Source organism: Dryobates pubescens, chromosome 5 (genome assembly GCF_014839835.1).
Source record: "Dryobates pubescens isolate bDryPub1 chromosome 5, bDryPub1.pri, whole genome shotgun sequence".
Taxonomy (NCBI): domain Eukaryota; kingdom Metazoa; phylum Chordata; class Aves; order Piciformes; family Picidae; genus Dryobates; species Dryobates pubescens.
The window spans coordinates 33,703,081-33,720,908 of NC_071616.1; the positions used below are offsets into that span (position 1 = coordinate 33,703,081).

At 37.8% G+C, this 17,828-nt stretch overlaps 1 protein-coding gene across 1 annotated transcript in view; it reads right to left on the minus strand.

The window, feature by feature from the left end:
* The window catches only part of TSHR (thyroid stimulating hormone receptor), a 47,287-nt gene that overhangs the window by 14,174 nt on the left and 15,285 nt on the right, over window positions 1-17,828 (minus strand). Inside the window, exons 3-8 of the mRNA XM_009905284.2 lie at window positions 15,607-15,681; window positions 12,705-12,779; window positions 11,428-11,502; window positions 7,932-8,009; window positions 6,692-6,760; window positions 1,787-1,864 (exon numbers count right to left, since the gene is read on the minus strand). Of these exons, the coding sequence (XP_009903586.2) occupies window positions 1,787-1,864; window positions 6,692-6,760; window positions 7,932-8,009; window positions 11,428-11,502; window positions 12,705-12,779; window positions 15,607-15,681 (450 nt within the window). The remainder of the gene's footprint in view (window positions 1-1,786; window positions 1,865-6,691; window positions 6,761-7,931; window positions 8,010-11,427; window positions 11,503-12,704; window positions 12,780-15,606; window positions 15,682-17,828) is intronic.

The following is a 17,828-nucleotide window of genomic DNA, read 5'->3' on the forward strand; positions in this document are numbered from 1 at the left end:
AGACTGTGTCCTCTTGTTCTGGTACTGCTTGCCTGGGAGAAGAGACCAACATCCGTCTGTCTACAACCTCCCTTCAGGTAGTTGTAGAGAGTAATAAGGTCACCCCTCAGTCTCCTCTTCTCCAGGCTAAGCAACCCCAGCTCCCTCAGCCTCTCCTCATAGGGCTTATAAATGAAGAGGTCTGGACTAGTTTCCTCCCTCTGCAGACGTTCTGGAAAGAAATGCTGGTTGGGATGGCCCACCAGCTGGCAGCCAAAGCTGCCAGACATGACGTGATAAGACTGTGACATAATGTTATCCCTATTGACCTATATAGTCCTGCACAAGCTTTTTGGAGAGGAAAGGCAAATGAAAAATAGTGAATGAAGGGGAGGAAGTGCTGGCCTATGTATCCCTGTGAGGATGACTGCACTGGTGCTCCCAACTCCATCTTTCTGAGCTGTCCCAAAACAGTGTAGCTGAGACCCATCAGGTGCCACTGGGAAAGTGAAGATGAATTTAAGAAAAAGATTTCACCGCCTGGAAGTGGTTTGACATGATTTGCTTTTGGAGTGACAGATTATTATGGACTGCCTCTCCAATGTCTAATTATTTAAGGTAGCTCCTTTAAAAGTATGACTAGTCTCTGCTTCTGTCTCCCCAGAGACTCTCCAGAACTGGTCTCAAACCCTCTTCCCAAGGACACTCCTAACAGCTCCAGGGGACATTGTGGTAGAGAGGTATGTGGAGGAACAATGTGGCCCTGAAAGGTGAGTCCTCAGCCAGATCTTCCTCTGCACCCCACAAGACAAAGTAATTTAGATGACCAAAGCAGAAGACAGGCTACTGTTCTCAGGCAGGACTTGCTATGCAACTGACTTGAGATACAGGTGAAAGAGACAAGAGATTTGATGACCTTGCCACCAAATATCTGTTGCAGCTTTGCACAGCAGAGACACAACTCTTCATTGCTTAAAGTGCTTGTGACCAATACAGATTCTACTGCAGGGTGCTGTGTTCCTAGTAGCCAGTCTGATTTTCTGGAGCTGGAAAGATCTGGGAGAAAAATTGATGTCTTTTGCACCTTTTTGTTGTTATACCAAGCTAGCAGGATTTCTCCTGTGAACAATACACCATTATTCTGACATAAATATGCTTCTTTCCTGAAAAGCAGAAAGTAAAACTGATTTTTACATGGAATGAGCACAGCCAGCACCATTGCTTTTGCAGTGGAGGAAGGGATCCTACTTTGAGAACTTGACTTCTCCCTGTGACCAGTCCTATGCACTACATTACATGCTAAATGATTTAACTGAGGGAATATGATTCTCTTCAATGTTCTTAAACTTCTTAAAGATTTTTGTTTCATTTTGTGTTATCATTTCTAATTTTAGAGAAGAGTTTTTTTCTGGGAGTATAAATCCAGGCTTGAAGCCAAATTACATGAGAAAGAAGACAACACCAGAAGTAACTTAATTCTGTCTAAAATTATTTTTTGATCTGTTTCAACTTCCTTTACATGCATGCTTCTAGAGTCCTTAGTTTGCAGTACAATTGTGCTACAATTGCACAGTCATATGACAGACTGTAATACAGAATCTTCCAGAAGCAAAATTGGCAGGAAGAGAATTTATAAGATGCAAGCATTTCTTAAATCAGTTCTCTAAAGCACAGCTTTTGTTGCCAATATTCTTTTTGCAAACATTTAGTTACCATCCCTGCTGCTAAAAATCATGTCTGGAAAGATAGTGCATCCTAAAATAGTATTATTTTTAAAGCTTTCTCTACTTCATTTTCTCCTACTCACAGTAGAGTTGGTCCACTGTGCACTCCCAGAAATGCGTCATCGTTGATAACTTCCAGGAATTTGTTCTTATGTAGATAGCTGCAGAAACAAACACAACAGAGTGATTTGGAAATAATTATCCATAGGTTAAAGATCTTCAGCTTACCTTCCTAAACAGATTTACAGAAGGGCCATCCTGCCCCAGCAATGTATCGAAGCATAATAAGTTACTTAATTTTCTGTGTAGCCGAGAAAGACAGACATATTTGCCACTTTGAAAAGAAATTAAATTCCTCAACAAATGGCAATTAAAAAAAAATAGCAGAATTAATTTTCCTTTATTTTTATTTGTCATCCATGTAAACTCAGAGGCGTGTACACTGTATCCTCAGGTAATTACGAGTGAGTATGAGGTGAGGCAGATTTGTTTGCTTTGATTACAGTGAGGTGTAAGGAATTACATGATACTTGCAGAAACACATCATGAACAAACGTGAAAAGAATTCCCTCCTCATTTTGAGTTAGATGATAAAAGTTTTAAATGCTTTAAAATTTCCATAGCCAAGTGGAGGCTCCCATATACAAGGTAATAGTTAAGAATAAAGCTTTGTTATATGAAGAGCAAGAGGAGGAGAGAGAAGGACAAATCTGAAGGAAAAAATAATACAAACATGTTAAAAAAAAAAAGTCAATTCTAAGTCATGAGCTAATAGACTTTTTGGGTTTTGTGGAGGAAGAACTAATTGGCTTCAGTAATTCCACAACTGCAGTGGTAGGAAGAGAAAGAATAAGTAAAAAAGCCCTGCAGGATCAGCAGACCAACAGGCATCCTATTGCCCAAGTGAAGCCAGGTGACATTGCTTAGAATTTGAATGAAATTATCTTAAAAAGAAGAATTTAATAAAATTTCACAGTGCAGTTGGCACAGGAATTATAAGATGCCCAGAGCAGGCCTGTTAAATAAATTAAATTGAAAAGAAAAATAAAATTAAATTGAAAGGAAAAATAGTTTGATACTACTGATGCAGGCAGGGAGGAGTGTTTGATGCTATAACCATTACAAACATTTAAAGACAGCATTGATGTATCTGGGAAGGCAGAAAAAAACAACAGAAAGATCATCACAACAGATTTCAGAGAGTCTCCCTAAAGCTTCTGTGAACAGTGCCAATTGTGGCTGCTAGTGGCAAAGATGCAGTGGTCAAATCTTTGCTAATTGTAAGGTCTGTAAGAAAAACACAATTTAAGATTGCTGTGGAGATAATTGAACTGACTCAGAAGAGTGCAGGAGGCCACTATCTTTGTGCCAGAAGAGCCTTTCAAATTCAGATAGCTGAACTGGAGTTTAGTTGTAAAAATGATAATGTGAGGCCAATGGTTTCTTGGTGTGGGGAAAAAAAATCAAGTAAATTTTCCATAGCATGCAGTGGATATAAGCTTATATTGATCACCAGTGAGAAATGAATGTGCTTTGGCTGGGTTACACAACATGCTCTTAGGGAGCCAAACCAGAGCAACACTTCTGGCATGTTACTCATTGGATATTACCCATGTCTAGAGCCTAATTTCCTACAGAGGAAAACAGTTGATCTTCTCAGCTATTGTTTGAAATAAGCTTTCATTCTTTAGAAAGACAAAGCATTCCAGTATCACCTGACATTTGTATTTTCTGGGAACTGACAATTTAGTCACTTCTGTTGTGAGCTTTAGTTCCTCATGATTTTGTCTGCAACTCTAATACAAGAATTAAAAACAGAACAAGAGCTATGAATTTCCAAGATTTCAACATCTAGGTTGTGGTTTTGAAGGACACAGAAACCTGCCTGACCTGGTAAAACCTGTTTGCTTTAGTAGCTAGGCATTATTATACAGCCAGGTAATTGCTTGTCCAGTTTTGAAGTTTCCCCCTGATATCTGGACACCATAGTGAGTGATAAAGCTGAAATACAATAGTTTACATGTGTGATAAAAACCTTCAAACTTACAAATAGAAACAGCCAGCTGGAGACTTTCTGGAAGTCCATAACCATGTGTTACCAAGGAGGGACTGAAGTGTTAGCTGCCAGTTTTCACTTGCGTTGAGTCCAAACCATCAGAATGTTCAATTTCCTGAAGCTAACTGATTGTAGTTGGTTAAGCCTTTTTGATGGGTAACTCTTTTCAATTGAAAGAATAAGACTTTGGTAAACACTGATTTGACAAAGAAACTTTATGTATAGCTAGTATAGCTCCTTCTGACAATGCCTTTAAATCTGTTGTTACTGACAGCTAGATGGTATTGAATGTAATTTAAATACACTGCAGAAAAGAAAATCACAACAGTGGTACCCATGTGTCTAAGCAAAGGTTGGAAGCCTTGGAAGTCATATGGATGAAGTAGAATAGCTGTCCTCAGTGGAGACGCTAGACTAACAGTAGCTTTGGAAAGTTGGTGGAGGGCAATGAGATACACATGACCCTTTGACCTCTGTGAATTACATAGGTCTTTTAATATAGCAAGAGAGGTGGAAAGGCACACTGCATGGTAGACAGTAGCCTCTCAGATTTCAGAAATGTCTTGGGATTTATAGATGGGACATGGAATTTTTGAATGATTTGTCAAAGATGAGTTACTGGTTTTGACTGTTTTCCCTTTTTACTTGTGTTTCTCTTTGAGGTCATAATTCAAAACCCATTACAATTTATTTCCCTCACTCTTTTTCCCTTAGTTTGATTTCACTCCAAAGTCATGTCAAGTCCAAAGGACCTTAGATCAGATCCTGAGGAAAATAGGTGCTTCACTGTACAATGGCAGATAAAAAGGAGTTCAAATTAGAAATGTCAGAATACAGAAAATGAAATATTTGCCTTTCGCATTAACTTAATGCTGCTTCTGGAAACAACAAATCCAAGGTTGCATTTAATTAGCAAAATTATATCTAATCGTGGCATATGGTAACCAAACTACTTTGGAAAATTAGTTTAGACATTTCAATGCAGTTTATCAAACAGATAAAGGCTTTACTGCTGATGTACAGCTCCCTAGTTTGCCTTGTAAATCTGGAGTAGTGCTTTGCTCCAAGTAAATCTCATGTGGTTTAATTAGGAGAAAGCTGTTTGTTGTAATAAAGCGTTATTGCTGCTGGTAGATAAAGCTCTGAAGGTAAGCCTTGTTTTAGTTCTGTTGTTGTTTTGTGTTGTGTTTTGGGTTTCTTTTTTATTTGCCTAACTTGTGCATCATAGCTGGTCTCTAGAAAGATTCACTTAGAATTATAGAATCAGGGAATATCTCAGGTTGGCTAACTATTCTGTGCTTGATACATTCCAAGACATGGATGGTCATTTTCACTGCAGGGGCACACTGTTGACTCATATTCAACTTGCTATCAACCCAAACTCCAGATCTCTTTCCACCAGGCTGCTCTCCAGTCTCCCGTTTCTATGTATAAGCAGGATTATCCTGTCCCAGGTAGAGAATCCAACTCTTGCACTTCTTAAGTTTCATATGGTTGGTGAAATCTCTGCTCTTGAGTCTGTCAAGATCTCTTTTTAAGACCTTCTACTCTCAAGGCCTTGAAGAATACTGAAATACTTTTAAAGACTACTAATTAGAGACTTCCTAAATGTAAGCAAGCAATATCTGCAGAACCAAGTATGTGTTTTCTGCTTCCACCCAGTTCAATAAAGCAGATGTGTAAGACTCCAGGTATGCTAAAACTACATTTTCACTAGATTATTTAATAATATGGGAAATTCCAGAGGACAGAAAGCAATAGCACTTTTACTATGAGGAAGCAAACCCAAAACTTCCTACAAAATCCATCTACAATCTCTGTTTCATCAAGTTGTAAGAAACAGAAGAGTCAACACAGTTTATATATTGGCTAAGACTTGAAGTATTCTGTATAAGGTATAGAGGGATTTGATCAGGACACTGGATTAATTTTGCCATATTTTACATCTTGCAAATGCTATGGACACTAGAACAAGCACTGTGCAACCATGAAAAAACTTCATTTCTCATATAAAAGTTCAAAGTAACTGAACTAATGTAAGTAAAATAAGACCTATCCTAGATCTCTAGGTTAACTCAGACTTTTCAAAATTTAATAAGACTACCTAGTTGTTAAGGGGGAAAAAGGCAGTTTGGAAAGATTAAGACCATGTGAAGAATGCCCTTATAGAATTCTTAGAGAATTTAAGCCAAATTTAAAATAAAGTACTGAAAATAATCATATTCTCAGGATTCTGTGGTTAATTTGAGAGTTCAGGATGGAGAAATCTCTTTACTCATGAGATTGCCAGCCTGACCCTTAAGTCAAGCCTTTGAGGACCAGAATAAGCTCTGACAATGGGAATGGAGCCTCTGGAATTGAGATTTCTTCTGCGTCAATGATTGAAGCAGATGTTTTTAGCATGGTGCAATAAGGATATTCTCTAAGTATTTGTTTTCCAGAAAGTATAGTAAGAAGGTGAAGGGAAAGCTGAAATGGTTGCTTCATGCTTTTGAGGTGCCTGTCTCTGAGAATTGCTTCTAACATCTTACACCACTATCTTTTTTTTTGCAGACAAAATTTCTCTCAAAGGGCTGCTGCCATTATTAGTGATACTCTTACTAAAACAGTCTTGTAAGTAAACCAGCATCATTATTTTCTAAATTGCTTTAGAAATCTTGCCAACCAAAAGATTGTTGTAGCTTTACACCAGAACAAAATTCACACCAGAATTACCTGCCGTTATTTTATTAGCTACAAATACACATGCCAAATGAAACCACACTGCAAAAGACATTAAGGGCTGATATTTATACAGCTGTGTGAAATTAATATCCTCTCTTTGGTCCTTAAAAATAATTACAGTAAAATATGTATTTGAGAGCCTCCAACAAGTGCAGAATTTATTTTGTTTTATCTTTTTTCTGAAAGAGGAGAATGATCTGCTACTTACATAGCATCCAGATTTGTCCCATTAAAAGCATGGCTTTGGATGCTGGTAAAACCATTATTGTAGAGTTTGCTGAAAACAAACAAAATAACAATAGTAATTAAAAATTAGCTTGGTTTGGTTTGGTTTTGTGGGGGTTTGGTTTGGGTGTTTGGTTGGGGTTTTTTTTGATACTTGAATACCTAACATTTATAATGTTTCTTGGCAACACTCTGCTTATGAATGGGGAATGGGTTAATTCTAATTTGTGGAAGAACCAGCAATTGTAGTACAAGATCAGACAAATGCCCAGCAGCATTTTTGAGTGCAGCAGAATCAAGAATACCACACATTGCAGGTTTGCCATCTTTTACTTCTTTTTACAGCAAAAATAGGACTGTACTAAAACACTTAACTATAACAACAAGGAAACAAAAGACTCATTAAGGGAGGGTAAAGAATCTAATACCTAAGCAAATGAGTGTGAGTTTACTATCAGGGCTGCCTGAATTTTTAGAATTAGATATTTTTTTCCACCTAGAGCAAAAGCTGGAGTTTTAAAAATTTCTTTAGAATTTATTCTCTTGGATTCTACTGCTCTTTCCCCTAAACCAGGTTGTAACTCTTCACAGTCAGTTTCTGTATTCTAGTGCTCTTTCCCCTAAACCAGGTTGTAACTCTTCACAGTCAGTTTCTGTATTCTAGTGCTCTTTCCCCTAAACCAGGTTGTAACTCTTCACAGTCATTTTCACTCCCCTCAGCCCTTTCTTGTGATTCACACGGAGCATATTGCATAAGTAAACTTTATTTAACAATTTTCCTGCAACAATGAGTCTCCTGATATTTGTCACCTGTTAGTTTGCAATGTATTTGCCACAATAGGTTGCAAAACATTTAGACACACTTCTAGCCATGCTGTAGTTTTACGGAACTCTGCAAATGTTTCCCTTTGATTTTCTCCAATATAACCATTCACTGGCTTAGGATCATACAAAGGCAAAACCAAAATAAACCAACCAACCAAAACTCCACCAAAGCCCAAACATTGGTCAAGCCAGTTAAAAAAAAACAAACCCAGCAGGCTTAATTCAAATCACATTTCAAGTACAGAATTAATGTGAATTACACTATGGATACTAGCTATGGTGTTTCTCTGTTATAAACTACTGGAGAGTAGGATAAGGATTTTAGTGTTTTGGGGGTTGTTTTTGTTTTAAACATTTTATCCTGTGTTTGAAAGAGTTAATTGCCTGGAAGAACTTACAGAGTTAGAGATTCATTGCAAAGCCCACGGAAAGCGTTTGCAGGCACTGAAGTCATGAAAGGATTATCTGCAATTTCACTGAAAAAAAGGAGACAAAATAGCACAATCAAACATCTGCCCAAAAGAGCTTCTCCAGAACAGTTTTATTAATTGTTCTCTGCCTTGATAATAAATAAAAGGGTAAAACAACTTGTTGAGTTAAAGCTAAGGGTGGAAGATGCATGTGGAGTGATTAAGAACTGAGCATGTTCCAGCATCCAGGAAGTGAGCTTGTGAAGTAGATGAGTTCTTACAGCCCTGGAAAGGTGTGCCGTCCTGTGTGATGATGGTAGTGGTTAACGGCATATAACAGGTCCCTTGTCTCATAAGCCAGAGAATTAGCAAAGTAATGCTGCAGTGTCAAATAAGCAAGGCCAAGTGACTTTAGAGCTGAGATCTTCCTCTCCAGCTAAGCTCGGATTAGACAACAGGTGGTACATTATTCAGGATGAGGCATTTCACTTCACAGAACTGCATACAGCACAGGTGAAGAAAACTTATTGTATGATCTAACCTAATGATTCCTCTCAATTCTTGCCCAGGAGTGTATGTCTTAAATACTTCCTTAGTCCTACTCTTCAGTCTTAATGAATACTGTGAATCTACAGACCAAAAATTTATTGTGATAAAAGGGACAAAGGAAAAACTAGAGAGATTTACTGTGACTAAACTGGAGGAGAAGAAAAGGCTGGTATAAACAAAGGGCAAATTGTCTGATTGTCTTTTTAGTTTTTCCTGTGTCATATTGGGGTCTAGAAACCAAAATATTATGCATTTTTTTCCTTTTCTTCAGTTTGTGAACCAAAAGTGGTCTAGTAAGGACAGACCACAATGTCTATGAGCCAAGTCCAAACAACTGCCCATGTGACAATTTGCTGTGGTATGTATCTGCTAACACTGAACTATACTGAAAGCATTTTCGTTCCAAGTAGTTTTCACCAGCAGGTGGGTTCCTCCACAAGTTATTTTGGTTTAACATTTTTCAGATTGGTTCACTTTTCTAAACAATTGTTGATTTGTTAGTTGCTTGATCTCAGAGGCCAATAGTGATAACAATGAATGTTTTTTTTCCCCCCAGCTATATATTGTTAATCCTCTAGAAAGTTATTATTCTTCAAGAGCACTTTTTTGTTGTTGATCAAAGAAACAGACTATCTTTCATTGACTAACAGTGTTCAGAAGTGCCTCCCTTGAAAGTGCAGCTCTACTCTTTCTAAATTCTTTAGCATATGAAACCTGTATTTATTTTCTGTTAGCGATCTTTATAGCAAAATTTGAGGTAGAAGTAAAATAACTTGCTGTCTGCCACTTTGAAAGTCACTGAGTTGGTTGTAAGCAAATACACAGATGGTTGTATAAACTGCTTCTGTTTCATCTAGCCTATTCAATTCTTGTTTCTCTCTACTTAGTAATGTAGCATTTAATTTACAAAGTAGTCAAGCTTAATTTAAGCTAAAACCCTTGAGATCTTTGAAGAAGTCCCTAATAACTCTTAAGATGTAGGTGTTTCAATCTTGGAGACTTACAGCCAAGGCAAACATAGCAGCTCCAGGTTATGGAACATAAATTAGCACAAGGCTTACCTGTAGCCTCAGTAGATCCTTGGGAGGAAAGAACTCATTGCTCACTACAGGTCTAGACTCTTTAGCAAAACCACCAGCATTTCTTCAGTGCTCTGAGGTTTGCCTTGACAATAGCAGACCATTAATGCAGTGACTACCTACTGTTTTTGACTAAGAATGCCCCTTAGCAGCATTAAAACCATGCCTGGGATTGACCATCACTCATGCCTTTGCAAGTCGCTTTCTAGTATAAACCTTCTCATTTTTAATAGCCTTTTATGTAGTCCATCCAGCAGCCAAGCCTCTTCCAGCTGAACACTGCTACAATATAGGATTGTTAACGCTTCTCTGTGATTAAGCAGTGGCTGAGATACTTTTGCCTTGTGTCAGCCTGCAAATGTGTCTCAGTGACTTTTCCTCCATATCTTGATTACAATCCAGAATCCTAACTTAAATTGCAGGTTAAGAGACAAAGATGGATGTCATCTTTGCTTTCTGAATACCAAGAAACACCTGCATTTTATGCAGCAGAACACTGTTTCTGAAATACCTTTAAGGGTAATAGTGGGAGATGCACCACTACCACCACACCACCACTGCCATTTGCCTTCCCATTCTCTCCAAGAAATGGTTCTGAAATTTTTTTCAAGGCATCAGAATACAAAATAAAATGAAATAAAAAATAGGAGGGAAAGGAGTGTCTCAGTTAAAGTAACATATAGAAAAGGAAGAAAGTCTTAGTGCTACATAAGAGTGCCTTATGTGAACAAAACCAGCTAAATTAATAGGCCTTGCTAGTGGGAAATCCCTTTCTAGCTAACTTTAGTTAATGAGAGATTGCTCCACCTGGGAAGTCTAGCTTAGAAGTAGGGAGTTGTCAGCCCTGGTGCTGTGGTCCTTCAGTAGTACTCCATCTTTTTACTTGAAATGGGATTCTATTGGTAAGACTGGGTAAGGGTATGAGACAAGGTGTGTGTTCATAGAAGCTTATTCTGTCAATCTAAAAGAGCATGCATCTCATTCAAGTACTATTAGAAAAAGGTGACTGACAGGAAGGAGATATATAATCTTCTTTCTGAAAGACACACTGTGCCAGCCTCCGCTGACCTCCCTACTAGAGTTGTTATGAAACCAAGGTGCTCCTGGTCTGGTGACTTAAGAGCTCAGCTTTGGCAATTTAATTTTCAAGCTTCCCCCGCCCCCACCTCCCCGAGTTTTTTTTTAATTAAAACATTAATTGTACAAAACAACATATTTTGAGTAAAGTCAGTCTTCATCAGAATCTTCCTAAAAAATGTGAGCTCAACACTGAACTTTTAAAGGTGCCATATAAAAACTAAGTGCTCTTAAGGTTATCCAGTTGTTCTGCTCTTGAGTCTTCTGTCAGGGTGGAGTCAAGAGAAAGGCAGCAGATAGCCAATGGAGATTATAATTCAACAATATAGGAGCTCAGTGAAGAGCAGTATCAGAAAATGTGCTATAGGAGCTCACCGTGCAAGCACAGATTTGTTACAGGAATGTTGACAGGATGACTTCATGTTAGCAGGCTCAATGTCAGATCAGGTCCTACTGTGTGTCCCACTGTTCTGACATCAGACTAATTTGATCCATGATGCAAACAAAATAAAAGCAAAAGGTCTGTAGAAATTATGTATCACATACTTTGGATAATTCAAGAGAAATGTACTTGTGTTTCCATGTCTTTCATGCAGGTCAAATGTATAGTGCTATGTGATCTGGCATTTGCCAGATTTCATACTAATGATCCTTGAAATACAGCTTGAAAAAAACTGTTTGCCTGACTTATTTGATATTCTCCAAAACAGAAATCTTTACTCTAGGTTTTTCTTGGGATCTGAAGATGGCAATGTTCCAACTAGCTGTGAGATACTTACAGTAAAAAGTTCACATCAGATGAGTGGATTTTGGTGAGGTCTGGAAATGTTTTGAGTCCAGTGTTAGAAATACCACTGAAAGAGAGAAGAAATGAAAAGAATGACATGCACTGGGTCACTGAACAATAACAAACTATGTATTTAAAGCTTTCAACAGTGCAGGATGGTTATTTCATCCTCTCTATTGTCAATCAATTAATTTATAATCAACTATCCAAAATACAGCCAGGCAATAACAATTTTGTAAAAATCAAAATAGCATGTTAATGATAAATCATACAATCTGAACAACAGGAAGACAGAACAATAAGACAGACAATCAGATCTGCAGAGTGAAGTGAGTTGGATAGGGAGGGAAAAGAGAACACCTGTGGATTCACTCGTGAGATTAAGCTGCTTTGGAAAATATTATAGACCCCCAAATCCTCTGTCTTGAGGCTGAGGTGTTCAAATAGCCCTAGAAAGGGAAACTGTCTTCAAATGTAAGTACAGTTAATTGCCTTTATTTCTGAACTATAGAGTGCAAATAACTTTAATAATTACAGTTCTCATTTTTAAAAACTGTTCTGAAATGAAGTAGTTTTGACTGGTTTCTCTTTATACCTTTCAGATCTCTAGGAAAAATCCTGAAAAAGCTTCCCTTCTCAGTGTTACCCCTTCTCCCAAACACACACAGAGCCTTTTCTAGTGTCTTCCAAACAAAATCAGGGAACTTATTCTCTTTCTCAGCTCTGTTTACTGTTATAATTTTAGAATGTCATAATTGGTTACCCTGTGCTGTTCTTCAGAAACTTCGTGGGATCACAGAGAAATTCTTCTGGATTTCTTTCTGCCATAGCCGTCATATAAAATCAGGTGTCTGCAGATGGGCTTGTCACCCTTGGCTAACAGGTATGCTTTAAAACCCTCTACAAAATATAAAAGCTGTGTGTATTTTTGTTGTGTCCTGTCTTCCCACTGTTCTGTACACAAATAGAGTCAGGCATCACTTATCGTAAGAAGAAAGCTCGCTATGGAATTTTGCCAAGGAAATAGTAATATGTTCAAGAAGAGTGGCAAAATTACTGATGAATTTGTGGACATGTTTTCCTTTCTTGCAAAAGTAGTCAAAGTTCCAATCCCCTAACCTCATTAGCTTTTTGTCATTAAAGTAAAGCAACAAGGGAAAATGTTGCAATCTATTCCCAAAAGAAATAAAAAGAGACAAAACTGCTATAGTCTGAGGAGTCACCTCTAGGGGTTTAAGTGTCAACTTGTTACAAGTGCTAAATACTTACAGGTATTTCAAAAGTGGAAGGTTCTTAAAGGCCTCAGGATCTATGTAATCCAAGTTTCTAAGATTTCGAATTTCACTGTAAAAAAGGGGAAAACATTACCACAGTAATAATTAATATTTAACTATTTATCATAACAGAAATCAGCGGTGTTAGAATGAAATTTCAGGAACATAATTCCTGCAATGATGTTTTGTACTGGCCAGCACTAACTCAAGGCTACTGTGCACTCTGAGCAATCTTACAGTGATGATCTGCATAGATGCTGTGCTGGAGATTAGCTACCTTAAGTGAGGAGGGAAGAAGCAGCTGAAATTTTATTATGGATCTTTAATAATAATAAACAAACCAGGTTGGAAGAGACCTTCAAGATCATTGCGTCCAACCCCTCAACCAATCCAACCCACCTAAACAACTAACCCATGGCACCAAGCACCCAATCAAGTTTTCTCCTGAACATCTCCAATGATGATGACTCCACCACTTCCCCGGGCAGCCCAGTCCTAAAATCAAAAGTAACAGCCTGTGGTAATGGATATTTCTTTGAACATGGTGAGAATTTTGTGTCAGCAAAGTTGAGTGAAAAGAAGTTGTTCAGCAAAATTTCTAGTACTGATATATAATTACCCTATTAACTTACAAACATCTATTTAGCTTAGAATTTTATATCCTCTTTTTTTTTTTTTCTGGTTACTTCCTTCATGTCTTTAACAGTTTTTTGTTGTTGTTTTGTTGGGTTTTTGTGGTGTATTTTTGGTGTGTATTTGTTTTTGTTGTTTGGTTGTTTTTTTTCATATTTCTTTTACAGAACTTGTCAATGGTTCAAAAAGATGGCTCAGGTCACTTAAATTAACTCCAATCTGAGACTCGAAATAGACACACCTTTTACTATATAGCCATGTCCAGCTGTATAGGTAGGGAATAGTGTATTTTGCATCAATTTAATGCAAAAAGATACAACACAGCCCTCATTTCTCACATCTTCTGTACACATTTTTCTACTCAGATGACAGCTTGATTTTTGAATTTCACATCTGGCATTCAGAAGTTCTGACATGTTTTAATCATCCTTTCATCCTTCCCCCTCTCCCCACCATGATAGCTTGGGGCATTATTCTGCTTTCTTAGACTTACTTTGCCTGTAGCTTCCTTGGTTTCTCTCACATATGTGTATACTTCCATGTTTTGTTCTCCCCTTATGGCCAGATTATGCAACTGCTAAGCCTTTGCACCACTAGCACCAGAAAACTGGCTTGGACTCCCGATTATCAATTCCCTACCTCCAGACTGCAGCTTTTAACAAGATCTTTCTGCACAGCACTTGTCCCAGCACCCTAAAATTCACTGCAGATATATAGTAGGCCTAAATGTCTGCAGTCTCCCAAATGAGTGGCTTCTTAGATTTTTTTGATCAAATCACCTCTCCTGTGACACTGTATCCCCAGATCCCTAGCTCCACAAGATGTCTAAGAAGTGCAGCCCTGGTCTGTAAACTGGTAGAGCTGCTTAGGCCCTTAGCTCCAACTCACTGCAGCTCACTTCAGAGCTGGAGAGCAGTCCCCCATGAGCTATCCACATATGAAGGCAAGTCACTTGAACCATAACCTTTGGCCCTGTTCCCAAATGCTGATAAAGCTTTTCATGTGGTTGTATAAGAGGAGAGAGCCTTTGGAGTGAGGAGTAAGAAGCAGGGAGAGATGAGAGAAAAACGAGCAGAGATACAGAGAAATGGAAAAGAAAGTGAATATTAATTACAAGCAAAATGACATCTGGCCCATTAAAATGCAGCAGGTGATCAGTATCCTTAGTTTCCAGAAGTTGCTTGGCACTTGACAGGCATAGATTCATAAAAATATGACCTATGCTTAAAGAGACCTGAGGCCTGGAAGGAACATAAACTCAGGACAGAAACACATGAACTGATTAAGTACCAAGAAAATGGAACACTGAAGATCAAAGCTGAAGCACACTAACAGACTTGGCAGACAAGGATGATGGTAAGCACAGGATGTCTACTCACGTGACACTTGTCTCAAGCTAAACCAGTTAGTTCCTCCCTCCCTCCCACAAACACTAGATTTTATCCTAAGAAGTTCTTATGTTTAAAAGCAAATGTTTTTAAAATTAACCTCTGTGGATAATTTTAAATTAGGGTAAAAGATTATTTACATAAAACTGCACTGTATGAAAAGTCCATGAAAAACAACCTGTGAAAATAAAACTCTGTGAAAAGACTTATTTTCAAATCTGTTTGAGTAACATCAACCTCCCTTGAAATAGCCTATGATAGCCTTTACCCAATATTATTTTAGTAATAATACTTGGAACATACTATGCAAATGGAGAACATTAGACAAATGCACAGGACAAGCTATACATTTATCCTTGAATAATCTTGTTCTTTGCAAAGTCAAATCCAACAATGATAAGAGTGAACAAGTCAGAGGAGTTGTTGAAGCCATTCAGAAAAAGGTCTAATTTGTAAGTCACTTTCTTTTACAGCTCTGTGCAACTGCCTAATTTGCCAGGTGCCTATATATTCTCTAATTAAATATTACACGTGCCTTATTTCCAAACAGATTTAAAACACCTAGTAAGCACTTCTGAGTGGTAGAGGTAGCCCTATGTGGGCTGGGGCTATACAAGCCTATAGCTTGTAGTGATAGGATGAGAGGGAACAGCTTTAAGATTGAGGAGGGTAGATTTAGAGTGGATATTAGGAAAAAAGTCATTACAGTGAGGGTGGTGAGACTCTGGGATAGGTTGTTCAGGGAGGAAGGAAATGAGAAAGGGATTATTTAGCCACAAAAGAAACAAGAATGACAACTTAAACATCAACATGTATGTTATATTCACACCTCTCCAAATTTCTCGTTGTACTAATTCATTCAATTGCAATACTTACATATGAGTGACTTTATTTAAACTGCTGAAGGAATGGGCCTCCAGACACTGAAGTGTTTCATCTATGGAGATGTAGCTAAACACCAGCAAACAGAAAAAGAAACAAGTCTCAGAACTTTGCAAGCCATGGCTAGTGTCCATCATGTCACTTCAATTTTCCTGTCATACTTTTTCTCATTGAACTGCCACAACACTGCCAAACACACAGACACTGTGTGAGGGAGGAACTTTTAAGAGGGTTTTGACAGCTACCTTAGATGTACACTATACTACAGAATACAGTTAAACAATAACAAAAATACCCACAATAGAGCTATTAAGCAGCAAAATGAAACATCTACATTTCACATTTCAGAATCTTATTTCTTTCCTTTTCCTCACTTAAGATCCCCTTGGAAATCTCTAAGGAGATATGCCCTTCAGATAAATTGGACTATTTATCTACATTAAACAATTAGGAAGGAAAGAAATAAAGAAGGTCCTTGGACCATCACTACAACATCTGTTGCAGATCATCAGGGTGACTGATTCTTTGATATTGTTGAGGAAAAGGAGGTGCTCTAACATGAATTTATCTAGCCATAGAGTGAATGTTGTAAAGGATGTACAAATGTAGCCCAGAAGCAATACCAGATAGCAAGCTTAAGAAATGCTTATTTACACACATTTTAGACTGAGATGCGTTTGTACAGCCGGTGATCTACTGAACAAGATGAGAAAATAGTTCTGCAGAGTCTCTTCACCATCATTAGTGAAATGATAATACTGGAACTACTGTTAAAGGCTTTGAGGTGTCAGCAAAGTTGCAATACAACTAACTTGTGCAAAGCAATTTAATTGCTACTATTTTGGGTTAAAATATCTGAGTCTGTCTGGTGGGGGTTGGTCTCTTCTCCCGGGCAGCCAGCACCGGAACAAGAGGACACTGTCTCAAGCTCCACCAGGGGAGGTTTAGGTTGGATGTTAGGAAGAAGTTCTTCATAGAAAGAGTGATTGGCCATTGGAATGTGCTCCCCAGGGAGGTGGTGGAGTCACCGTCCCTGGAGGGGTTCAAGAGGAGATTGGACATGGCACTTGGTGCCATGGTCTAGTCATGAGGTCTGTGGTGACAGGTTGGACTCGATGATCCTCAAGGTCTCTTCCAACCTTAGTTATACTGTGATACTGTAATAAAGGGACTATATAATATGTCTTTCCCCCTTTTTAATCAGTAGGCCTGCAAAGACCCTGATCATCCTTAACTTAAAAATATCCAATAGGTAATTTACATACATTTGAATTAGGTTGTGTTCCTTAAACCAGATTTTTAATATTATTCCTATTTTTTTCCTCTGACAGTATTAAGAGTCATAGTAGTAAATAGCAAATTAAAACAAGATTGTTTAACCAAGGAGAGCTTTGTAATACAACCAGTTATGAACAAGATCAATTTTTTGGTGGAAATTTTAAAGAACAAAATATTTATTTCTTTTAATGGATACTTAAACACATTTAAAATGTTTTAAGAAGTTGGAAAGAATACTTTGTGGCCAGCCTAATAACCAGCAAATGACTAATGCCACTAACTGTTCCCAAGGACTTTATATCCTCTCCAGACTGAAGCCAAAACCATTACCTGAATGAACTTTAACTCATCTAACATGAGATTTACTTTTTATTGGCCACTTTGGAGATGTAGTCAACAGTGTTTGGAAAGGTACCAGAAAAGTAAACAGTAGAGATTGCATGAACAATAGATTTTCTTTCTACAGTAGTATTGCTTTTACAAAGCTATTTGTCTCTACCCTTGACTTCAAAAATACTGAATGTTCAACCTGCCCTAAATGGGTAGGAAATCAGGTAAAAGCCTTCCACAAAGATTTAATGTATTTACAACTTTAAGGATGTAAACCAGAAATTTCTCTTGCATCTGAATACCTTTCAAAACCTTTTTTTTTTTGTTTTTGTTCCCCAGTGCACTGATGCATTTCTGACAGGAATTAGCTTTACACTTGAGCATTTCACTATGCCTTTTGTTTCATTCCTGTGGCAAAGCAGCAAAAACAATCTCTACTTCTGGCTATCCAGAGTGCATGGACATTCATTCATTTAAGACAAATAGGAGCTTTAGAATTTTTTGTTTAAGCAAGGTTCATAAAGGGGACAACCATGTTTTCTATTCAGTACAGAGGGACAAGAAGTTTATTTGTGTAAATTATATAGTAGAAACCATAGAACAAAATG